At 37.4% G+C, this 15,603-nt stretch overlaps 1 protein-coding gene and 1 non-coding gene across 11 annotated transcripts in view; both read right to left on the reverse strand.

Moving 5' to 3' along the window:
- POLA1 (DNA polymerase alpha 1, catalytic subunit) overlaps nt 1-15,603 on the reverse strand; it is a 194,555-nt gene that overhangs the window by 149,142 nt on the left and 29,810 nt on the right. For all 10 annotated transcript variants that reach the window (XM_086879853.1, XM_086879846.1, XM_086879848.1 and 7 more), the window contains exons 16-26: nt 14,599-14,683; nt 13,773-13,834; nt 12,939-13,028; nt 11,282-11,398; nt 10,225-10,400; nt 9,683-9,812; nt 9,228-9,347; nt 8,048-8,144; nt 7,418-7,542; nt 5,468-5,617; nt 5,118-5,240 (exon numbers count right to left, since the gene is read on the reverse strand). In XM_086879853.1, the coding sequence (XP_086735979.1) occupies nt 5,118-5,240; nt 5,468-5,617; nt 7,418-7,542; nt 8,048-8,144; nt 9,228-9,347; nt 9,683-9,812; nt 10,225-10,400; nt 11,282-11,398; nt 12,939-13,028; nt 13,773-13,834; nt 14,599-14,683 (1,275 nt within the window). The remainder of the gene's footprint in view (nt 1-5,117; nt 5,241-5,467; nt 5,618-7,417; nt 7,543-8,047; nt 8,145-9,227; nt 9,348-9,682; nt 9,813-10,224; nt 10,401-11,281; nt 11,399-12,938; nt 13,029-13,772; nt 13,835-14,598; nt 14,684-15,603) is intronic.
- Nucleotides 7,706-7,836, reverse strand: LOC111922951 (small Cajal body-specific RNA 24). Its single transcript, XR_002860837.1, has one exon.

Consider the following 15,603-nt stretch of genomic DNA (forward strand, 5'->3'; position numbering starts at 1 on the left):
ATTACAAGATAGGAAACCATAGTAAAAAAAGTACAAAAAAAAATCAAAAGCACAGAAGAAAGAAAGCAACAACCAAAGAAAACCTCCATGTGTTATCATATTAACAGTAACCCCACAGTTTCACAGTCAGGTATGACCTGAAAAATGGCTGGTCATGTCTGACCCCTTACATCTCACACTGGGCCTGCCCCCACTTTCCAACCTCCTCCTTTCCACCAGCTCTCAGAGCATGCAGTGAGTCACTGAGCCATTGATCCAACTGAAATCAATTTGGTTTTCCTCTGGAGTTAGTTTTCAACTTGGATCACCAGGCTGATCTAACTCACCATGGGGCCATGCAATTGCTATAACCCATCACAGAAATCAGCAGTCAGGAAGTGAGAGGCACCACACCTCTTGTAATAGAAAAAAAAAAATAAAAAAATTAAAAAAAAGTCTCTCTATTCATCTGACTTGCTGTACAATCAATCTGAATCTGATCAATCTTCCTAAACATTTCTTGGTGAATACCCATTAAATAAAAGCTTTCTGTTCAGAGCAGAAAAAAACCACCACATCATCCAAAATAAAATAAAATAAAATATGTTTTTTCCTTTCTCATTAATTTCCTCCTCACCCAAAATATTCTGGCCATTCTTCTTAATTTAAATATTTCATTTCCTCTCCTTGGAGATGCTAAAGTCTGTATTAGACCAGATGTCATCTCCTGCACTTGACTACTAATAATATTTCAACAAATGTGAAGATGCTCCACAGTTTTTCTACTACTTGGTACTCAGTTCACATTTCCAGATTGTATGCAGCCTCTCCTTGTCTACTCTTAACTTGTTTTGGGTATCAGCATGCAGAGTAACATACATAGCTTTTTCACAGGCTCACAGTTGCACACACAATGCTAAACTTAACAACAGCGGCAAATGATTTAACCCCAACAGTTCCCATTTTGGGACAATGCAGCAATTTAGCACTATTTCTCACAAGATTTTGAGTTGCCATTCTTATATTTAAAAGCAATTAGAAACTCTTTGCCTAGCCTTTTGCCATCAAGTTCCGTGTCTTCCAAAATTGTTATATTGATATTGCACTCCCTGTTTAAACATAGATGGCATGCTGATAACAAGACATTAGGAGGCTGCTTTCCCTCTTTTAGCAATCCTCTTTCTCCCACAGTACAATATGGAAGAAACCAGGAGTCTGTCAATTGCCCCATTCACGTGACAACTCTTGCAGGCTGTATAACCAATGCTTTAGGTGCAATCAAGAGAAAGCAGCTGATGATCGTTTTCCCTGGATGAGCAAGACTTTAAAAAAAAAAGAAATGCCTGGATTTCTTTACAGATCATAATTACAGTAGACAGCCATTAACCTGCTTACCTGCCCTTAATTTTTTTTAAATGAGCTCATCTTTCTCCACTTCATTTTTCTCCTCCCTCATCCATTCTTCTCCCAGACTGCAGCAATAACATGCTTTTATTCTTTCCTTTTGACTGCCAGGGCCTTAAACTAATTATTAATTGAGAATATATCTAAAGGATCTGAATGAGAAAGTTGGAATTAACCCAATTGCCTCTTTCCCCCTTTTATTTTGCATATTTGAACACTAGGTCTACCTGTCAGCACTATTGAAAACAGCAAATGTGGCATTTTCCTTTCAAAGGCAAGTTGCTTGGGCAAAAATATGCAACAGCAAAAAACAACATGGAAAAAAAGGAAGTACCTGGAAAAGGCCTCAGCTTTGAGTGAAAGCAAGCTGTCTACAGTTTAAAATTCTCTCAACAACTTTGCTGTCCTGTAGAAAAATCCTGCAGCAAACGGCATCCTGCATTTAGGAAACCAGACAACTGACACTTCATCAAAAGCCTTGTCCTTTAGAGAGGCTAGAACGGCATGACCCGACACTGCCTGCTGCTGCAGAGCTGGCTGGTTGTACAGCTCCAACTCATCTTGTTTCCAGTTGTTAAATTACATTAAAGGACAGCTAAAAATATATTAAATATTTTCCTATTACTTTTCCATGCAAGCAACTGCTATAGTTACAACAAGAGTAATGTCCAGGCAAAGGCTGACTAACATGGGGGGGTGAAGGGGAAAGTCCAGGAATCCCTCTAACCCGTGCCCAATCAATGGCTAGCAAACGCAGATTTTTTGCTGAACTGAGGCATTTCTTACAGTCAAAAGATAAAAATATTTACACTTGCCAAAATGGGCAAACAAATCTGAGCCATAGTTTTTACTCACTTCTACCCCAAATTCTCGCCTTTTTTTTCTTTTAAAACACACCAGAATTTAGCAGTCTGCCTGTGACACCTAAATTCTGACAAATTCACACTGGTACGCCCCTGTTAAAGATTACCCACAAATGAAAAACAGGGAAGACCCGTTCGAAAAACCCGATAATCAACGTTGAAACACTTGTGACACAAATGAGTGCTAATTGATTGAAGATCTCCAGGTCTCTATCGCCATCTAGCGAACACTGCCCGCCATTATCACACTGTCCCCTCGAACGCGGTCCCTGAGTGACAACAGGATAAACTCTGCTGGATCCAGCCTGCCCATGGCCAGGGATGCAGGGCTTTGCTACATTTCTATTCCCTGGCTGAAGGAAAACGAAAATCAAACACATCCCTCTAGTACCTCTCTACAGCTGACCGAGGAGAATTGAGCTTTTATGGATCACGCCGTCACAGAACCGCAGAATGGATCCTAAGGACCATCTACTTCAACCTTCTGGCTATTTAAAAATGGCCTTTCCCACACCATATTTAATACTTCTGCCATCCAAACTAAGTGAACATGTCAGGTTCTACTAATATAGTCACATACAAGTTTTTATAACGGCAATGTGTAATTACAAGTATTTTTAGTCACCATAAGGAGCCCAATGGCAGCTCCACTACTTTTACTGCACCGGCATCTCCAAACCACAGAGAGAAGTCAAGTCCAGGAGATGTGGTACTCAGCACTTGGCATCAGGTGCTTCCATCTTCCCACAGCTTCAGTGGAAAGGTTGTCAGCCACACAGTTGAAAAGCATCAATTTACAGGACTCATCAAAACTCATTCTCAGCTACATTAAAACTTAATGCTAGGATGAGCTTTAACAATTTCAACATGAAATACATATTTCCCATTTTCAATTATTCTGCTAAGACTTACGACTGAACTGTAATTGTGTTAGTGAAAATATTAAGTTCAGTTTTCATCCCACACACTATTTTTCCCACTTAGACTTCTATAAGCCTACCTGCATTTACTCAGGTGCCCTTGACAACAGTAAAAAAAACAAAAAGGCATTAATTGCTGATCATCAGAAAAGGCCATTTAAATTTAGACCATAAATTTTCCATAATAGTTACTTTTGAATTAACCTTTTCCCATAGAGAAACCAAACCTCCAGATACTTAACATTCACTTCTTTTATATTAGAACTGAGAGGTGAGAAGAAACCTATGAATAGAAAGACTAATATAAAAATTTAAATTTAAATTTTAATTAAATTTAATTTTAACTTTTAAGATTAGATATTTCAATTAAAAAAAAAAAAAAAAAGAAAAAACCCAACAACAACAGAAAACTAAGGCATCCTCATGTCATCTTCCATGGCAAAAACTCAAATGTGTGCAAAGGCTCAGCAAAAGCCAGCACAGGTCCAGCACCACCAGAATTTAAGAGGTAAGAAATCCTGCCCAACCAAAGATCAACTACATAAGAGAAACCATCTCTTAACTCCCTAGCACATTCTGTAGCACCTATTAGGATGCCCCCATTTCACCATCACTCTAGAACATAAAGCAGAAACACCAGAATTTCACATAGTGATCTCATAACTGATACATTACAGACAAATGAAAATAAACTCTGTGTGCAAACAAAAAGTATTTCCCAATCTTAACAGAGGTCTAAAGCTTAAGTATCCACTGAATACCAGGCTTGTGGCAGGTGGTCCATATGACATATGAAGATCATTTAAAAAAAAAAAAAGTTCATTACTTTTAAAATACCACTAGAAAATACAAAGCTATGATACTCATCTGCTTTACACACCAACCTCATAGACAACATGAGCTTGAATCTTACATCAACAACCACAATACCTCGTTAAAGGAAATACTAACTTGTGGATTCACATGGCTCCATGGCCCATTTACAGTTACCAAACTGGGAAATTATTTCTGAGTTAAACAGATGTGTAAGGTTAAACATAACTGCTTACATAAATTGGGAAGATGGCAAATGTGGGTTTCTCTCTAGAGAGCTGTTTAGATAGGAAGATAATTAAAAACAAGGATGTGTTGCCAGAAATAAAACACCCCCATGCAATTGAGCTGGGAATTGTGAAGTGGGTGTGCCCTCACATGACAGGGAGGATGATCCAGTTAACAGGGATGTGACCTCATCCCTCTCCCTGATCAACCAAAAGGCTGACCAGCCATCCTGACACAACTGTTCCTGGCACCTCTGCAGACTCCTGCTTGGTATTCTCTTTTATAAAGAACTAATATCAAACATCATTATGTTTTAAGGCAATAAATGTATATCAGTGGTATGTTTTGGATCATTAAAGATTATTTTTCCCGCAGGGACAAAACCGATGTGGTCTGTACTGAGCTAACATCCTAATCAATAGCAGGAGTAGTTTTGCCTATGAAGTGCAACTCCTAAAATAAAATTTGAGGCTAATGAGAAACCTTATTTTAAGGAACAAACAGTTTCCAAAAATAAGCCCTGATACATAATCCATTGCCTCCATGATTAATTAGCCCTGTCACAAACTTTAGGGTTTTAGGAAGTCATATCAGACCACAGGACAGTCTGGCTACAAGCAAGCTCATCCAGAGCTGAAGTATACCACCAAAACAAAGACAAACCTACCAAGCAGAACTGGAAATTCATGGAAAATGTGAAAGCAGCCTTGATTTGTTGTTGTGGTTGTTGTTGTCACCACAATCTGGCCCGTTGAAACCAAACAGTTTCACAATACAAGAAAGATAAACTAAAGAGTTCTGAAACCAAAAGCAGGTTCAAGAACAAAACCATTCTTGTATTCATTGAAAAAAAGCAGGTGGCTTAAATTCAGCCTTTTTACATGTGTGTGTACCCTGTATAAAGACTTACCTCTCTCCCTTTATGTGTCACCAAAGCAGCCAAAGGCTTGGCATAGAATCTGCTGTAGGAAAATCCCAGGCAGCCATACATGCTGTTAGCAGTGAGTTTCAAAGCTTTCTGTCTGATATCATACTGAAAAGAAACATAACCAGAAAAATGATCCAACCACAGCCATCAGGGAACAGAACTTAATGCTCACAATTACATTCACAGCTTTTTTATACAGTCTGCAGCAGTGATGGGCTACAAATAAAGCACATTACAATCACTGCTCTCTACTAATCATCCCTATTCTACAAGGCTGATCAGGGCACTTAAGGGGAAAGGGGGAAAAATCAACTGAGTTCTATAAAACACACCTGTAAATAGAGGTCAGGATTTAAATCTGGCTGTTTCATTAACTGCTTAACTTGGCGTCTTCTCTCCACCAGCTTCCTGATTTCTTTAGGCAAAATTCCCATTTCCAGAGATGGGTCTGGAAGCTCTGGAATTTCCTCCTCTTCTTCAACCTGTGAAGTGATCATCGCTGCTTATCATTTTATTGCTTGAAGATTAGATTTTAATGCATTAAGTGAAAAGCATGGGGGGGGGGAAACCAAAACCATACATGTTGTGCTAATGCCTGTGCTAATGTAGAGCACATAAAGCACAGTTTAGAACAAGCATGAGAGTTTTTTTTTGCAGTGTTTAACTGTATTACTTTGGCCCTGGTGGGAGACAGGACCTAAGACTGTTTCACTGTTGGAGAAACACAAGGAAGGCATGGACCAGTAGCAAGAGGATCTTTTTTTTATCAGTCTGTGTGTTATGTACCTACATTACATACATATATATATATACATATATATATATATATATATATATATATATAAATCCAGATAAATAACACGCATTCTCACTCTTGGGTACCCCATGACAGGTATATATAGATAACTCAAAAAATATAAAGGAAAGTACACAGAGAGCAATTCTTTCTGTGCAGAAAAATCCACCCCTTTTTTATCATCACATACTTTTGGTGCTCAGACCTGTCAAAAGGAGCATGCGCTCTGTGGAACTGATACTTTGAATGATACAAGTGACAAAAGTGAAAGGGAGCACAGCAGTAGAACAAAAACTTCACCCCAAGCAACTCTTGATTATAGCAAAATAGCAGAAAGGACACCTTCTTAGCATGACTGAAGAAATGGTTGATCAGCAAAAATGGAAAGGTATTTCAAGCACAAGGAAAGTGACAGATGTGTACAAAGGAAGAGCAATACAGACACGGTGAGGTTGGAAAGTTTAGTAACGCAGTCTGAGGAGAACAGTAACAAGAAATTACACCAAAGCCTGATTAAACATCATACAGCAAGAGAAATCAAAATTAGCTGCTTCAGATTGAAGCACACTTCAGAAAGCAGGGAAAATCCAAAGACCGCTTGAAGGAACTTACTGACAGCTCCACATACTTGTCTCCTCATTTCTGCTACTTTTTTCATATTTCAGTTGCTACAGGACCAACTAATTCCAACCTATGAGCTGATGCCAGTTAAGAATAAAAGCCTCTGGTTTATTAACCTTTAGACCTGACCAGCTCAATGCTTCAGTTTACAACACAGCTCCACTAACAAGTGTTTTCAGCATAGCTGAGAAAGTGAGATTCTCCAGTCATGGATAAGCCAGAGCCAACACAGCTGCTTATAAAACAGCACATCCAACTGTACCTTCAGGTTTTTCAGTTGTGTTTAATATAGTTTGAACAGCATGAGTTTTTGTGAAGCTGGTGCCACAGCTCACACAGTCACAACATCACCCTCCCAAGTCACACACATAAATTCCTGATGTCTAATAAGGCTTGAGATCATAATCATATTCTTTCCTGTAGAAAGCATGAGACTTTTGCCTGCCTCCATCAGGTATAGTTGCATGAATTCTGTAGCAATTTAACTTCAGGAAGCCTCTAACAAGCTAAGATGAAACTAGTAAAGGGGCTCAGAAATTTCTAGGGAAGACATGTGGCTGAAAAGGGTCACAGAGCCTCAGTAAAAATCTTGTTTCATGAGGATACCAAGATTAGATGGGAGACAACTTACCAAGATTCTGTAAGAGTATTGCAGAAAGGAAGGTGACAGACACAAAATATTCAAAAAAGTCCCAACCCACAAATTATACTATGTATCTTTAAACAAGAATCACTATTTATGGGTGAAAGGGGACCAAAAAAAAACAAAACAGTGAAAAAGAACAGTTTCTTAAGGAACTGATTGCTAGAAAACACTCTGAAGTTAAGACAGTGTAATTTAAGCCACAAGTTAAAGCATGCAAACCTCTGCCCTTTTCTGTGCTTCTGATGACAGTCGCTGCACCGTGGTAAAGCAGATGTTGAACTCCTGAATAATCGATGGGTACAAGCTATTGAAGTCGAGAAGCAAAATAAACTTGTCATAAAAACCTAAAACAGAGTTTAAAACAAAAGTCATAATTACTCAAGTCTCCCAAAGGACTTCATACAACTCCACAATTAATATTTAAGTGACAGTAACACAGTGTACCACATTTCCAGAATCTCAATCTCTTCAAGCAGCTGTTGAGATGCACCACTGCCTTTTAAAAAAAGCTGTCAGAAGTGGAACGATCCAACCCCATTAACTCATCAGAGTTGAACAGATAGCTTCTGTGTTACTATAGGACACTTGTACAGTTTTCTCCACATAGAGGAGAAACTGAAAGAAAACTTACGTGTCCATTAGAAAATTATACATAAATATACAGTCCTAACTCCTCAAAAGAAGCAATTCCACAATCACTGTTGGATATTTTGTTGTATGCAACAAGATTCCCCTCACAACCACAACACCAAACTGACACAAACACAGACTTCCCACTGCAATTTCTCTGTATTAATATAACCCACCTGTCTCTAACTTCATTGAAGAAAGAAAATTGCCACATCTTACCAACTTTGGGATCCAAGACTAAGCCCCCAGCATATGCTGCTTTCTTTTTCCCTATCTTTGATTTATTCTGATCTTCAAAATCTTCATCTTCATCCACCTACATTTGGCATTTAAGAAAGTCATTATCTAGTCTCTAAGACTTCTGTAATGTTAGAGGAGTTATTTTTGGCAAGTCAAATACAAATTTGGGAGCCAGTGCAGAATTCCTTTTAAAATACATGCAAAACACGGTGTTTTCATCATGATCCTTACTAAAGCTCTCTACATGTCAAAACAGCATTCAAACCAACTATGATATGAAAAAACTGCTAACAAGAGATTATGAAGACATTAAAGTATTGTCATCATTCAACATGGCACCAGAATGCCTTTTCCAACTGGCTGTAAAAGTCCACACTACGAAAAAAATCAAATCATGACCTAGAAGTGGTATGACTGCACAATTAAAATGTGGATTTTGCAAACAGAATGGCTGGGCTTGAATAAAACAAATAAAAACATTACTACTGACCTAAAGAACATTCTGCTATTTGTGATGTTATAATAAGAATTTTTCTCCCAATTGTTAATTCTATTCTGAATCATTTAGAATTCCAGTGTTACTTTGATGCAACAATACAATCAACAGAAATTATTGCTTTCAAGTTTGCTGTTTAACTTATTTAAAACCAAAAAGCAAAATAAAGTGAAATACAAATACTTTCTCAAATTTTAATTTGTTCACTAACGAACATCTGGATATTTCTATAATTATTATTTACACTAGTATTATACAAAGAAATTTTCTTCTAATACCTTTGGATATTTAATCCATATAACACATTTTTCTTGAAATACTGTTTATCAAAATAAGTAAATGCAGATATTAAATAACATAGATTGCCTACTGTTTCCCCACACAGACAAGTACTTCGCTTATTTTTAATTTAAATAACAGAACAAGTAAGTTTTTATAGGTCTGTGATGCAATAGAAAAGCTATTACACTGTCCCACTCTCATTATCGATTCCACACAAAAAAATCAATGTTTTAACTAAGCATATGCTGTACCATTAAGTTATATCTGAGTTATCTTTGGGGTTCTTTGTGTTTCCACAGAATAATAACATGCAAAAGATGGAAGAATGTTTTTTCCTTTTTTTTAAATAAAAATGCTTGGAAAGAGAAAAATTGGACCCACCAGCTTCTGTGGAGGCTTTTTGAAAACTTGTTTGTCTGGCACTATGTAATCCTTCTCATGAAAGGCATGAAGCAGCAGGAACTCATTACGTTCAGATCGTCCGCCCATCATTGTCCTCGACTAAAGAGAGGGTGAAAAGAGAACTCAAAGAAAAGCACAGAAAACACTGACAGCAAAACAGACTAAGCAATGTTCTCCAATTATTAAAATTCACCTAGTATTAATATTATTCTGTATCATCACCATGTGTAAAACTGAAATGTGGTATTTTTAAGGAAGTTTTACATTATTACTTGATTAGAATATTGAACTCTCCTACTCATCACAGCAAAAAATTTACAGCATAGTGCATTTCAAATTAGTGTTTAGAAATTAAACCCAGCAAATCAAACACAGAAAATATGGAACTGTTTGGGGGAGGGAGTGGAGAATGGTGGAAAGTAATAAAAATGTACCATGACATTCCCAGAGATGTTTGTTATCTGAAGAGCCAGGGGCAGAACATTCAGCTCACACATGATCTGGAGAATGAACTTGGCATCTATCCAGGTGTTTTCCAGCATGAACAGTAAGCGAGGAGATTCACTGGGGAAAGAAGGAGCATGGCCTAGCAAAGTAAAATCAACCTCCTTTGTAGTCTGTAGAGTTTAGACCCATGTGCTGTACAGAACACATGACATCTGCAATGCACAACTGATGAGCTTTATAGAAAGCTCTTGTAATTGAAAAACCACCCCAAAACTCAGGCTTGCATCTCCTGTTACTGTGTCTACACCAATGCTCCCACAAATCTATTTGCTTCATACATGAGCCACCAGTAGCCACCACAAGTAGCTTGAAGCATTATTTTATAATGTTAAGACAGTACTTTTCAAATCCCAGTATGCCAAGTCAGCATCCCCATGACAAATCAAGCAAGCAAAAGTAAAACTTTATGTCAGGGAACCAGCTCCTCTGCTCTCCAGAGGAGGCTTAAAACTCCCGATCAGCAGCATACCTGTACATATTTCGAACTTCCTCTGGTAGAATTGTTACCTTCTCTGTCTTCAAAATCTGGTGGACTAGTTCAGACAAATGGTAACTTTTGCAACGAATTAGTTCTTTAGCAGAAATTTCTACATCACAAATCATTCGACCGCAGGCAGCATTCCTTTCACCAAACCCTCCTCGGCCCTTCATCATATTACATAAGGAGAGAAAACCCAAATAAAGTTAAACATACAAACATTAACAAAAAACATCTACCCTCAATATACATTTATAGGACTCAGACAAGTCAGTAGTCAAGTCAGTAGGTCACTAAGTGTTCAAATACTCTATTAAATACCACTAATACTCAAGGACTTACAATTATGCTCTAAAAGAGCCCATGGTATCTTTCACTTTATGTAGGTATTAAGAAATAGTTAACTTTCACTACTAGTTATAACTTAACTCTTAAACTATAGTGGGGTTTTTTTGTTTTTTCAGTCATTAGAATAGCCCCAAAAAGAACCTGGGTGTGGACTTTGTCTTTCATCCAAGGATACTTTTTGTAATAACAGCAGGATGAAAAAGTTGCAGAACCACACAGAAATACCCAACTTTGCCTCAGGAAGGACAGGAACAGGCAAAGAACACAGCCATGTTCAGCACTTCAATACTCCAAGCTTCACACATTGTCCTCTGAACGAATATATAATAAGAACTACAGAATTTTTACCTTAGCAGCTCTCTATGGGATGATTCACCCATCAATCCAAATTGCTTTTTCTCATTTTACCGTTATAGCAGACAAAGACAGTTACAGTAAAGACTATTGCAATTAATCTGTCATTACTATCATCTAGTTGAGATAAGTAAACTAAATTAGCCTAACCTGAAAATCAGTTTATCCTATTACTGTAATAAAAGTCATACAAACACTCATAATTTCTGATCTGGGACCCACGAAATTCAGCATGACCAGCAGTCAAAATACATCAATGTCACATTTACAATTCCTAGGAAAAACTAATTTGTTTTTAATCAAATGCAACATAAAGGGGCTTAAAAGACTTAAGCAATCTTATTACCCCAAGCTTTGGCATATTAGATCTCCTCAGTCGACCTATCTTGGACCAGTGAGGGACTTTGCACAAATTAATTCTTTGAAGCAGCACTTCCAGATCAAATCCATAAATATTATGACCCTTGAAGCAGAAAAAATAACAAAAAAGGTTACAATAAATGCAAATTGAAAGACTTACTTTCACACACTCAGTATTCCTTTGCCCTTTGTGATTTTTTCCAACTAATTGATGGCATTATCTCCCTTGTAGAAAGCACTTTCTAAGAGAACATTCATCAACAGTACTCATTAGTCTTAACACTAACAATGCTGTTCAGTAGAATACCAAAATCAGCTCTATAACTGGCTCTTAGCACACACAATACAGCTTCATCCTTTGATACCAGAGCTTAGGATTTAAAGCTTTCCAGAAAAATCCACGACATTCTTCATAGAGCATATAAACTTAAGCTAAGAGTAATTCCTTTTCTCTCCATCTGTGAAAGTCACAATAGTGGCATCAAAATACTGTAATTTTTTTTTCCTTTGATACTTCTACAGGAACAGCTGTTAAATTTTAACCTTGCAAGCAATATTTACATATCAAAGCACTCCAGCAATATTTTAAACAGTGCTAAGTACATTGATGGCACTGGTCTGTACTCTTAGCTGAAAGAAAAGGGCAACCCTGAGGAACATGAGCCAGACACCAGGAACTGCAGGTCCACTCCAGCAGTTACCTCTGTGCAGTGCAAGACTGTGCAAGACTGCAGCTCCTTAAAATGGGAGCAGCACTTCAACAGCACTACTTAAACCAGGTGCAAACTGAACTGCACTAACAGAGCTCTGCAGTTTTCAGGATAGGAGCTCTCACACCCCTGCTCTTGGCATCTTCAGTTTTAAGCCACTGGCTGCAGTGCTTCTTCTGATTCCTTGCCAGAGTCACCAGGCAGCTGAGGTCATAGGGCAAACACTGGATACCAGCTGCAGTGAGCTGAAAACATCAGGCATTGACTGCTCATTTCCCATCACTTAATTATTTGTATCTACTCACAGACATTAGGTAAATACATACATCCTAACAAGTTGTATATAATCAACCGCAGACTTACATCCAACTTGAAACTGTCTTCAGAATTTTATTACGTGAAAGTCAGAACGGCACATTAATTAAACATAACAAAAAAAAGAAAATGAGTAATTACAATAAACCCTCAACTACTGAAACATAAGAATGCTTATTGCAAAATTTTGCTCAGATCTTGTGGATTTGTATAGATGGTTATTTTGATTTACAGCATAAATACAAATTATATGAGCATCTGAACTGCAAGAGAATCTTAAGTATACCAAGAGTTCCTATTTTTCTAGGAAATCATCAGAGTTTTTGTTGTGTTTTGTCTTTCTGAGTAAAGAAAAAAAACCAAACTTGTTTCAGGTATTGTGAAAATACTGCCTATTTTAGCTATTATGGGAAATAATAGTATGTATAAAATGCTGTCAGGGAAAATTCTCTATCATCTTTGTATCAAAATATACCTGCTGTCTCATAAGCAAACTCAATTCATAAGGCAGTCTAAGACAAGCATTAAAAAGCCTATAAGGGGACAAAAGAAAAAGAAGAAAGCTGACCAACTGACAATATGCTTTAATTTAACTCTCAAAGTCTCAGAACTACTCACCACAACAACGTCTGGGTCAATTTTGTGAATCTTCGCAAGGAAAAATCCCAGCAGTGTTCTCTCTGTTGCAGCAATTTCTATTTTAGCATTCTAAAAGGAGCAAGAGAGGCACCTGATTTCAATGACCCAATAAGTTTAAAATGGAAGCATCTCCTCTCCCCTGCTAGTTACAAGACAATAACAAAGCACCAGAGTTCTGCTTTTCCTTCTGTAATGCAAGGATTTTTTTTCTCACTCCCATAGACATTGGAAAGCTCTTCTCAGAGGCTTTTTCCCATTCTGCTTTTGAATGCAGGTGTCTAGTGATATTTTAAGAGCCTCGTAAGAATCAAGCACACTAGGAAAATGCTCCATATGCATCCTTCACTCACAGACTTTAAGATCACACAGAAATAGAGGAAAAACAAGAATTGGTTACTTCATTATTCTGTCAGCTCTCCCACCACCCTTTAGAAAGGACATGTTCTAAATTTTGACAGACTTTACTCTGCAAGAAAAGAAGAAACAAATTCTCCCAGTTTACTGTGAGTGCAGAGTCAGGTATACTGAATATTAACCACAATTTTAGCCTCTTTGCAAAATCTTTCCAACTCTCCTGTCTAACACCCCATCTATTTGAAAAGCACAATTAGCAGCAGTACTGTCACACAGAGCACACAGCACTTTTTTACAAGCAACACAGAATAAATACCTGGATTTAAATTTGCAGAGTGGAAAACTAACTAAATAATCATTCCATTCCTTCGACTATTTCTCTTCACCACTTACCAAAACCACCATGAAGTTCATATTCTACAAGGTACTGCAATCAGAAGGGTAACAAAATGAAATTACCTTCTTTTTAACTGCTTCTTTGAAGTCATAAGGAAAAATGCAATCACTCGGTTTGGAAACGGCTGCAAAAAGTGATATTTGTACTTACAGACAAGTTCCTAATTGTACTCTCCCCATAAGCACCCATTCACAACAAAGTGAGCTGAAAAAACTCATCTCTAATTCTGAAACACCAGCTTTTAGTGAATATTGTCTTTAAGATAACCAAGTAATTACTTCAACATTAACCAAACTGAATCAGTCATACTGGTGGTTATCACTGGACACTAAAACTATGGGCCACAGCTCCTGAAGAACTTCCTCTCACAAACATTCAACACCTCATCACTTCCAGTCAGGGTTTGAATCTCAAGGTTTAGCTGATATTACTGCAATGACACTGCAGCAAGATTGTTATTCCTGAAGAAAACTTGTTTATAAGTAATTCTGTTCAGAAGAGCTGAACAGAAAAATAATTGAAGTGACAACAAATAAATGGTCTAAATTAATGGGCAGAGAAAGATGGAGTAAAAACAATAAAAATTATGGGAAACTGCACAGAGCAGGGTAACTTGGCATTATCTCAATTTAAGATTTTTTTTTAATTAAGTCTTTGATAAAAAGTCAGTAACCAGTGAAGTCAAAAATGGGGAGAAAAGCCTGTCTGGGAGATGAAATTTTGTCAGTTGTGTATTTTTGGCCACTTTTGCTGTACTGACAGAAAGAAATAAAAATTTTAAAAAATTTATGAATATAAACCTCCCCCCCACAGCCAAAAAAATCAAAACAGAACAAAAAAAAATACAGAATTTATTATTTTTCTACTCAAACTGTTCCAAGTACATACCACAGAAGTGTGTTTGAAAAGGAGGCTGAGGTGGAGCCTTATCCAAAGGAAATTTCTGATGAACTAGAGCTGCAAGAGCCACAACCTATACCAAGGGGACATAGAACACATAACTTCATAAGCACAAATGAGCATGACTACTATCCATACTCATTTCTTCCATCCTTTTTATTAAGTTTCTCATTTCTGTTCTCTTGTTTCTCCAACACATCTTTCTTGAATTTATTCCAGCTACAAACAGTTGAAAAGGAAGAAAGTAATCAACTGATCTCAAAGAAAATAAAACAGTACTTGCTCCTAAATGATTATAAATTTGAGAGAAATAATAATTCACTTTGGAAAACTTCTACTTTCTTTTATCAGTTTTTGTTCTGAATCCAACCAGAGACAACATAAAGGATTCCCCATGGAGTGCAGGGGAGATGTGAGCAGGGCAGAGAAGCCTTGCCTCAGGAAGGGCTGTCCCTAAGCAAGCAGTCAGCACTGTCAAGAAGCCAAGAGGTTTAGTGTTTGGAAGCCATTAGCTTTAATGATGATTTTGACTGCTTTGCTGGCAGGATGGCCTGGCTCCCCAGACACTGATCAGAAAAACCCAACAGAAGACCAAGCAGAAAGGTTTTAAAGCATCTTGGCAAGCAGAGTCCTGTTGGTATCTTGTGTGTGTCCTGTTACTTTGGCCAAAAAACACTTATTTTCCATACTTCCACCAAAAAAATTTTTAATTCATCACGAGGGATAATTCTTCTTGAAATATTTGCCAACCTATTAGTCTTCAATTCAATTAGCCAGAAACAACTATCCTATCCTATTAGTGAATACTAAATCTCTTCCAACATTAATGAGAACTATGTTAAAAAAAAAAAAAAGTGCCTAAGTACACATTGTGGTCTGCAGTCCACAACTGAGTGGCTGCCTAAATCTCTCCTCTTTTTTGTGGAAAGATCTTACAGCAGAGTAGCAGGTGCTCTAAGATGAAGACCCAATTCTCATTTTAAAGTTAGTTTT

Source organism: Cyanistes caeruleus, chromosome 3, assembly GCF_971803275.1.
Source record: "Cyanistes caeruleus chromosome 3, bCyaCae1.hap1.1, whole genome shotgun sequence".
Lineage (NCBI taxonomy): Eukaryota > Metazoa > Chordata > Aves > Passeriformes > Paridae > Cyanistes > Cyanistes caeruleus.